Raw genomic sequence first — 10,437 nt, 5'->3', positions numbered from 1 at the left:
GCAGGCCGAAAACTAAAAAGTTAAGTTATAAAAATTGGAGACCACGTCGAATAGGCAAGGACTGGACTAGAAAAATCAATCTAAAACCCGAACCGAACTGGTTTGGACCAATTTTAAGATTTTTAAGCAAAATTTCAAAAAAATTATTAATGTTACTCTCTTGGTGTTTTAATAAGTGTTACACTTTGACTGACGCATAGTTCTAGGAAATTTAATTAAGTTTAATAAAATAAGAGAAATGTTGGGTAGTTAGAGTATTGAAAAATCGTAAAAGAAAGATAGTGGGGTTGATATTTTATTAAAACATTTTTTTAAAACTATTGAATGTGAGAGAAAAGAAACAATTTTTTTTTTTTTTTAAAAAAGTAGAAATAGATTTAGGTGGGGACCAAGAGAGGAAAGATTTTTAAATGTAATTTTTAGCTAAACAAAGAAAATGGAACACTTATTAAAAAACGGAGAAACTCAAACGAATAAAGGGAAACTTTTTTAAATGACTTTCTTTTTAAATCTATTTCAAATAAGCTCATAAAATTAAAATTTTCAAATTTATTACGGATAATATTAATAATTTTGGTAGGGTTTTCAATCAGATCGAAAACAAGACCCAAAACCAGAAAAAATTAGTTTCTCGACCCGGATACAACAGGATCGATTATATTTGATTTATATTAGAAAATTTTGACTTTTACCACCATGAAAAAAAAAATCACTTATTGGCTTTTACCACCTCCTTTAAAAAAAGTTGTATTTTACCACCAACAAAGTTTTCAAAAATTAGGTTTTACCACTAACTAACGGATTACGTCCATGAATATGTTAGTAGGGCCCACCTTTTTGACATTTTCTCTTTATCTCCCCTGAACTTCCATGCCAATCAATCAGGAACGAAATCAACCCACCTTGGTTGGTCAGAATTTCGTGTAGGGCTATGGAGGGGTCGGATTTTGGTGGTGGCTAGGAAGGGGGTCAAGGTGGTGGCTAGGGTTTTAGAAGTGTTCGAAATTCGGTAGGTAGAAAAGAGATCGGAATTCGGTGGGAAGGGGTCAGAAGGGAAGGGGATCAAAGTTTGAGGTCAGAAAGGGAGGAGAAAGAGTAGGCGAGGTCAGTGGTCGTAAAAAGGAAAGGGGAAAGGAGGAGGAGAGGCTGACGGAAGTAGAAGGCAAGAGGGGCTGCCAGCAAGGAGGGGGAAGGGGGTTGCCAGAAACGGACCGGCTGTGGGCACTTGGGAGCTGGTCCGGCGATGGGGCTGCGAAAGGGGTACTGGCGGTTGTGGCTAGCTTGGATGCAATGATTTTGATTTTATTTATTTTCTATCTTTTATTTTTTTTACACCTAATAATATGGTGACACGTGTACATAATAGACCCCATTAACGGATTTATAGACGAAATATAATAGTTGGGTGTGATTGGTAGTAAAAAGACAATTTAATTTTTTATGTGATGCTAAAATAAAACTTTTTTTTTATGAAAGTGGTAAAAAACTTTTTTTTTTTTCAACCATTTCTAAAACTCAATTGTATATGAGTATTTTCTTATGAATTTTATGAAAATAACCCCATTTTATAGACAAGAGGCCCCATGCATGCAAATTGTACTATACAACTTACCATTAGCTTAGCTTCCTTAGACCCCACCATTTAACCTCTTTCCCTTCCACCACCACGCCAACTCCACATACATACATAGTCTCCTCTACTCCCTCTTTCTTTCACATTTGCTTCCTTTGATCCCTTCTCTTCCAACCCCCCTCTTTTTTCCTCTCTATTTCAACAACTTCAAACTTCACCTTCCTCTTCCCAAATAATAATAACCCTTTAAACCCCAACAATTAACAAAACCAACAAATTATTCATTATAAATCCATTCCCTTTATAATAATGGAAAACGCAGTAGCAACACCAACAACACCCACAACTACAACTACAACAAGCTCCCTAGATCAAACTCATGATTTCATGAACGTAGACTCCTTCTCTCAACTCCCCTTCATTCGGCCCGCTCCCACCACCAGCACCACCAAGTTTTCCTCCTCCTCCTCCGCCTCCGGTATCCGCCTCTTCGGCATAGACTTCTCCTCCTCCTCCACCACCGCCACCGACAACTCCGACTCCGGAGACAGCAACAATCTCGAAACCTCTAAAGATACAAACAATAACATAAACTCTCTCAATACTTCTACTAGTAACAAGGAAGCCAACAACATCAACAACAACAATAATACTAGTAGTGAAAGTGGTAGAAAATTTGAATGCCACTATTGTTGTAGAAACTTCCCTACTTCCCAAGCCTTAGGAGGCCACCAAAATGCTCACAAGCGCGAACGGCAACACGCTAAGCGGGCCCACCTTCAGTCCGCCATGATGACGGTGGACCCCACGCACCACCACCACCACTTCTACAGCTTAGCTAACAGTTACTCAAATCGCGCTAACAACTCTTACTACCCTACATCACTCTCAAACACAAACACCGCCACCAATAACCCTAGATACGCCTACCACCACCACCAACCACCGCATCATCCGCCTACGATAAACGGCAGTCCACTCGCAGTGTGGCGAATCCCTTCTGCAGTCCATTCGCATTCATCCCTTCATCAAACCAGCCATCACCTTCATCACAGCAGTTACGCCTCGAGCGGAATTCATCGTGACCGTCCATTGCACCACCCTTTGATCGGTGGATCTCATCATTCTCCGGGCTTTAGTAGTAGCATTGATAGTAATTCAGCTGCTTCTTTAAAAGGTGGTACCAATAATGTTAATATGAACATGAACATGAGTTTGATGAACTCTTCTAGTCATCAAAATCAAGTACGGCGCAATAGTAGTGATCAAGTGAGTTTAGATCTTCATTTGTAACATTAGTAAATTTTTAGTTTATTTATTTTATATACTTATTTATGTCATTTAATTTGTTAATTTAATTTAGCTATTGCCTAAGCTTAGCTCAATCAACTGATAATTTGAACACGAATTAGGGTTTAATGGAAAGTGAGTGTGTGTTATTTTGCGCTGCGAATGATGAGATTAATTAATTAATTAATCCTTCTTCAAAGCTTGACTTCTTTTAGTTTTTTTCAAGTTAATAGTTAATGTAAATGAGATTAAAATTTCTAATTTTTTTTTCTTCTAATTAGGTTAATAAAGGTAATATGTCCCGTCAAAAAATAAAGGTAATATGTAAGTTTTATGCTCAATATTTTGAGTTGTTTATGAGTATTTTCAATTAAGCTACTTCAACTCGTCTTGTTGGAGAATTTCAGATAATGTTGATCACTTCATCTATTCAGATTTGTCATATTACTACTAATCAGGCTATATTCGCAATAATCTATTTCAACTTAATTTCCTCATAATTGGTATAAGGTTAGATAAATGGTTAGACATTAACCAATGAAAACTCAATTTATTTATTTTCTTTTCAATTCTTAATGTCCACCATATATAATCAAATTACATTGTTCACATTATACAAGTAAGTTAGTTTCTAGGCATTCAAGCACTTTAAATTTTCATTGGCATGATTAGAGGTGTCAAAAACACATCCAACTCGATCCAAAACCAATCCAAAAGATATCCGATTCAAATTTAAACTCGGGTGGATATAGTAATTCACCATGACTCAACTTCTAAAATTGACTCAATCCGACTCGATCTCATCAGTCCCAATCCGATCATACGAATTGAAACCTCTAGGCATGATATTTATTTCTCTTTCTCAAATCTTGTAAAAAAAAATTAATAAAAAAAATGGTAAGTGGGACAAAATTAAGGAATAAAAATAAGAAAAAAGAGGCCTACAAACAAGTCTAGTGAGGAAGGGCAAGTAGTAGGCTCCAATGGAAAAGTCATGTGAAGAAGTAAATACACACGTGTGGGGGCAGTCAAATAATGGTGTTGGGGTGTAAGTTAAAGTGAGTTGTTCAGACTTGAGAGCTGAGCTGGTGCGGTGGTCTGCTAGCTCTGGGAGGCTCCTGCTTCATTGCATTGCAAAAGTGGCACATATTTCAGGTGATGGACACTGTATTAGATAAGTCCTGCCCTGCCATTTTTTAAAGTGTCTGTCAATCTAAACAAGTTTTAATTGTACTTTCTTATGGACACATACTCTACATTGGGATTTGATTATTAGTCTATTAAATTATATTACGTAGTATATTAAATTACATACAAAGTAAATTTGGAGTGTATGTCTTTTTTTTTTTTTTTTTTTTTTACCAAATAAAACATTTTTCTTCTAATAAGTCTCTAGCTTATTAGGTTTTTTTTTTTTTTTTTTTTTTTTTTTTTGTTGAAACATGTTTATTTGAAATGTGATTAAACATATAGCCTAATTAAATATGATAAACAAAATTTGGAATGTGGTTTGATTGATTATTAATTTTGGTGAAAAAAGAGCCGCGTTGAGAAAATTAATGAACATCATCTCAGATCTCACATTTTAGATATCACCCTAATTTTAATCGGTAGAATTGAAAACACAATCTTATTCTAACATGATAACACATCAAATGTGATCATATTTGAATCCTTATCGATGAACTAATAATTCAATAATCCATCAGATTTATGATCCTATAAAGTGAAAAGGAAAATATGTCTCTCTTACGGATAGGATAATAAACTGCCAATGTCTTATTTATCACGGTGAAATCTTAAAAGGAGAAATAATTATTAAGAAAACCTACAAACAAAACAAAACTAAAAAAATTGTGGCTTTCCTCCAGTAGAAAGTAGAAACCAATAGAATTTCCTACCAAAAAAAAAATGAATGTTAGGGATTGAGAGAGAAAAACACGATAATTTACATATCAAGACTTAAAATTATTTTATACTTATTAAAACTTTTTTTTTTTTTGAAAGAATATACTTATTAAAACTTTTATTTTTGATTCAAACATATATACTCATATTTTTATAGTGAAGATAACATGTAATTGATGACGACAATATTTTATACTCTGGAGATATCCCAAAAGGTCTTTTTTTTTTCCTCCAGGCATGGGGGAGGAATACTATGAGAATATAGTTAATGAAGATTGAAAAATATATGAAAATGGTGAGAATAGTATAAGGCGCAATGTGTTCACCTCATTTTCAATTATTTGGACGGCTTTAATTTGATTTTAATTGAGTTTATTTAAACTTATTTAAACTTTTTCTAATTTATTAGAACTTATCTGAATATATTAAAAATTAATTTAGTACTCCCTAGTATAGTCTTATCAACTCTTATTAAAGATTTTTTTTCCCTAAACTTATAATTAATACTTATCTAATTAAATTCCTATAATAAATGTAAATAAGGTAAGTTGGACAAAACTTTGTCTTCTTTGGAGAACATTTAAGAATTTATAGTGGGATTAGAAGATATTGTTGATTAAAATTGACTAAAAAGTTGTTAGTGGATGATACATCCCAATCCAAATAAGAAATTATGTTTTTTCGGCAATGAATTGAGCTTTAAAAGACAAACTGTGAAATAACTTAGATTTTAGGGACATAGGAAGTATGAATTCGGTCTCATGATGGCTAGGGAAGTCATCAAAGTCTTTTTAGCTTGTCTTACCTGTTGGAATGGCTAAAACCGATCACCTTATTCATCCGAAAGTTCAAAAGATGATTGGTTTTTTGTTACTACCGATTATTCTTAAGCTTTTGGCATCATTTAAGATCATTTATGTTTAAGAGAAAAACAGTTGAAGAGAGGTTAATTAATATCTTAAATTGCTCACCATTAATTAGAAAAATCAAAAGTTCACTCGAGTTTCAGCCTAAATATGGATAGATCATCGTATCCAAGTTAGAACTTCATTTTGTATAGGGCACCATCTTGCAACATGCTTAATCGAGTGTCACTCCTTCAAACATAAGACTTTCTTAATGTAAAAGTTAGGAAAATAGGTTAGATTAGGCACTAATTAAGGATTTAAGTGAATCTCTATACATTCATAATACATAAACACACCCTCTCTCTTCTCTTTGTCTCTCTATCTGTATCGTATACGTTCATCTGATCTTCAATCAGACTCTTCCATGTACAACAATTAAACATTTATGTAAGATGCATGAATTCCCACGTTATTCATTATTTTGACTATTTACTTTTTCACAAGTTTATATGTATCAAACAAAACAAGAAGACATTATGATATAAATACTATATTGTACTGAGTATAATTTTGTTTAAACACATAACTTCTTGCTTGAGTAGGTAGGACTTTAGTCAATACTTAAGGCATCACAATTCATAAAACGAAATCATATTAGCAATTAAGAAGTACCATAATTTAGCTCCTCAAATCAAACTCTATTACCTCATTTTCCTCTCCAAAACCCAAATGGTTAATATTACACTCTTCATACATTTATGATCATCGCTTATTAATTATATCGTTTCAGAGATGATATTTTCTCGTGGAATATTGCCTTGTATTAAGTTTTGTACTTCTATTTACATACAAAGCGATGGAACAAGCAACAATCCCATTTCTTCTATCAGTATAATTAACATGTGAATATAATTAAACAAGTTTTTGTGAAATCCATCAATTCTTAAAATCAATATCCAAAATGCAAATAAATAAAATGACCTAGATACCAATCAACTGAATTAATGTTAGTTGGGCGTTATATATCCATCCCCCTAGATTCTATCATTCTCTAATTGCAAATTCTGGACCGAAAAAGCTTTTATTATAATACCAATGTAAAAATGAGACATTTAATTGGTTGATATTTTTAACCTATGATATCATATGTGGTAGTTATGGAAACAGACAATGTGAAAAATAAGATCATGAAAATCTAGAAATAGATTCACAATGGGGGACCTTGACAGATAAAAGTTGAGATAGGCCCAACAACTTTGTTGTTGGTTTAAGCAAAAAAGAAGAGAGAGAGAAGGAAATGAAGTTAGACCCTCATGACTCATATTTGTACCTAGTTGCAAACATGTAGACATTCATAATTCATTATTGTACCATAAACTTCAGAGAAAAAACATAAATAAAGGGAATAGCAAAGATGTAGAATTATTTCACTATATTGAAGATGGTGGAACATCTTTGTTTAAACATTTTTTTCTTATTGTATTCCCTTTATTTTAAAATTCTGGTCGTTTAGAAGACTCCAAAATTTAAAGGGAAAACTAACTAACATTATTACATGGAACTAAAATGAAGATATAGATGCAATTACATTCAAAGACTGAAAAATCTAAATATGATATCCATATTAAGAAATATTGTAGGCAAAGCAAAGAAGACCTTACATCTTTGCTTATTGTACAGCTAATACTTATCAATTGTTTAGGGCTTATATAAATACATATCTTTTTATCTCAAACTCAAATTACTCTTTTACATCATAGTTAATGCTTGAAGGAGAAAATTTCTATATAAATGATCTTTTAACTCAAAGCTTGAATTAAATAGATAGATAAATAAATAAATAAAATGTACTAATGAGTGAGCATTTTTTGATCCCCACCATCCCTCTTCTTGCACATAAATACTTTGTTTGTGGAGAATTAATTGCTAGTCATAATCACATTGTTCCAGCGCTTCATAATTTAGATTACTTTGTTAAACATCATTTTACAAAATACCTTAAATATATTGTAGTCGTTGTTATCATTTCAATGTCACATTTTTACAATATGTTTTCAGAAGTAGTTGGAATTTCGCTCAAAACACATAATGGTATTGCATTTTTCTACATGTGACTATATTTGACTAATTCACTTTTGATTTTAAAATTAAAATTTCAAGCAAATTCTCTTAAACCTTTCAAGTTTAATCAATGTAGGCCAATTGAAATTTTAAATTTTTTACTGTGATATAAAAATTACATAATGCATGAATAAAAGTAAATAATAATAATAATAATAATAATAATAATAATAATAATAATAATAATAATAATAATAATAATAATAATAATAATAATAATAATAATAATAATAATAATAATAATAATAATAATAATAATAAATATAATAAATAAATAAAATAAAATAAACTTAGAAGATGAAATTGCATGTCTTCCTATTTTTAATCCATCTACTATGTTATAACAAGAAGAACAAAAACAGCTCATAACCTAATAAGCTGAATAGTTGATGTACCAACATCATTGAATGACCTTACTTACAAAATGCAGAGCAAACACAGCAATTTATTATCATCTACACTAAAATTGTGTACTTGGACCGAACCATTAATATGCTAGCTTGATCTCTCCTTTTCCTCTAAAGGCCCTTATTAAATTCACAAGATGAAAAAAGTAACTAGGATAAATATTATGCTAACTACAGTTCAATTCCAATTCGTTGCACGATCCCAAGTTATATGCAACTGAAACATTCCCGAAAAGAAAAAAAATACTCCCTCTATTTACAAATAATAATTATAGTATATCAATTCATATTCCACATTAATACGACTTTTAAAGTTTAATCAAACCTACTTATTACTATTATTAGTACATGGTTAGTAAACTTGATTTGACACAATAACTAACTTATACACCTTTATTTTGCTTAATACTTGTGTTTTTATCATTTACTTCAAGTGTCTTAAATTGAGAAGAGTTGAAGTAGATGATTTTAATACTCGAGTTGAAAAGTAGTACAATAATATGGTAGGAGTATTAATAAAAAATGACAGAAAAAGTCAACAATAATAATAATAAGCATTATGTGCTGATCTTAGCAACTATAATTATGTAAGTACATAGTTTTAACGTATTTTGAGAGGCCACGCCAGTCAACTTCTGTTTGCATCTATTAGCTGTTCCATCTTTTACAAACCAAAGTGGTAAATAAACCTACATTTTCATGAATTTTTCAAAACAACCGACAACATTTATTTTTACTAACGAATTGCCAATAGGCAATAGCCAATATATATACAACTAGTTATTATTTGTAACAAAGATATATTATCAGTGAGATATACAAAAAAAAAAATTCCTTCAAAAAATAAAAAATAAAATAAAAAATCAATTTTAAAAAAATAAGATTCTGAAGTAGTATTATATGTATTTTATATGAAATAAGCTATTGTTTTGTACAACCTCCATTTCCTTTTATTTATTTCACATAAATACGTTCACCTTATTAAGTTTTGTTAAGTTAATTTTATATGAGAGATAATATTAGTGATGCCAAAAGTAAATTAGTGATCTCCTATGTCATCTCCAAAAATTTCATCTATGATCAAGATCAACTAGTTCAATATTCTCCATATTCAATTAATGACTGTCATGATCATATGGACAAATTCATGTTTGATTTATACGGAGTACTTCATAACTTTATACTATGTTCAAACCGCTGAAATAATTTTGGTTGGTTTAATAGCCAAAAAAAAAAAAACATTTGTTACCTTTTGGCCTTTGGTTTTTACATTGTTAAATCAACATTCTTACACCATAGCCCCTACCAAATTTTATTTATATATATTTTTTTTTTCTCAACTAAAGTTTAAAAAATGAGCATATTATCAGATAATTTTTTTTTAAAAAAAAAAAAAATTATCATACTCATGAACAAATGCACACATTAAAATTAAAATTGTCCTATTATTTGAACATAAATCAACCTCGTTCAAGAGTTATGAAAGGTTCTTATCATTGAAGCTTACAGTAGCCCGTACTTCTTTTTCTTTCGTTTTATTAGTTATTGCAACATAAGGTAGAAAATGACCAATTTCAACCCATCATGATTGGTAACGACTTGGGACCTGTTCTCATACGTTGAAATTCATTTCAGTTCAGTTCAGTTCAGCTCCTAATTTCCTTCTCTTATAAAATATTCATTTCAATTCAGTTTAGTTCAGTTCAGTTCAGCTCAGCTCAGTTCAATTCAGTTGAGTTCAGTCAATGAGAACGGGCCCTTGGTTTATGTAAGCAACAATTGTTAGTTGCATTAATTTAGGGGAAAAAAAAACTCCAAAATGAAATAGACTCGAGTATTATATAAAAGTTACCATAGTGATTGCGTAAATGTACATCTCTCCACTCTTATCAATTCTACATTAAATGATTGCCAACCAATTATATAAGAAAGTACGAAGTAGCAAAAATCTCAGTTAACTCGACCATTATTGATATATGTAATAACTAAATTATTACAACATATATAAATAGTAAACAGAGGCTAAATGACTAATTTGTTAACCAAATAACACTCAACAAAACAATTGAAGACGCCAATCATCTATCTTATCAACACCCTAATTCAACCTATGTACACCACACTTATTTTACATACATGACATTTTTATCACGTTAATTAGTCGTTAAGCAATTAACAAACTTGGTCTTTTTTAGCTATTCATTTGGCAACTTTGGTCCAGCTTTCTATAACACGTTAACTCAATAATTCTTTACAATGTGCAAGCTAAGACATCAATGATGTAAACATA

The 10,437-nt window shown here is 31.1% G+C and overlaps 1 protein-coding gene across 1 annotated transcript; it reads left to right on the top strand.

Annotated features, from left to right (window-relative positions):
• Window positions 1-1,659: 1,659 nt before the first annotated feature.
• Window positions 1,660-2,904, top strand: LOC145630883 (zinc finger protein 8-like). The gene has a single exon (XM_081683007.1). It carries the CDS (start codon window positions 1,883-1,885, stop codon window positions 2,864-2,866), a length of 984 nt encoding a protein of 327 aa, XP_081539133.1. The 5' UTR covers window positions 1,660-1,882; the 3' UTR covers window positions 2,867-2,904.
• Window positions 2,905-10,437: the final 7,533 nt, after the last annotated feature.

Source organism: Chenopodium album, chromosome 5 (assembly GCF_948465745.1).
Source record: "Chenopodium album chromosome 5, dcCheAlbu1.1, whole genome shotgun sequence".
Classification (NCBI taxonomy): Eukaryota; Viridiplantae; Streptophyta; class Magnoliopsida; order Caryophyllales; family Amaranthaceae; genus Chenopodium; species Chenopodium album.
The sequence above is the reverse complement of the archived record's forward strand: the minus strand, read 5'-3'. Positions and strand labels throughout refer to the sequence as shown.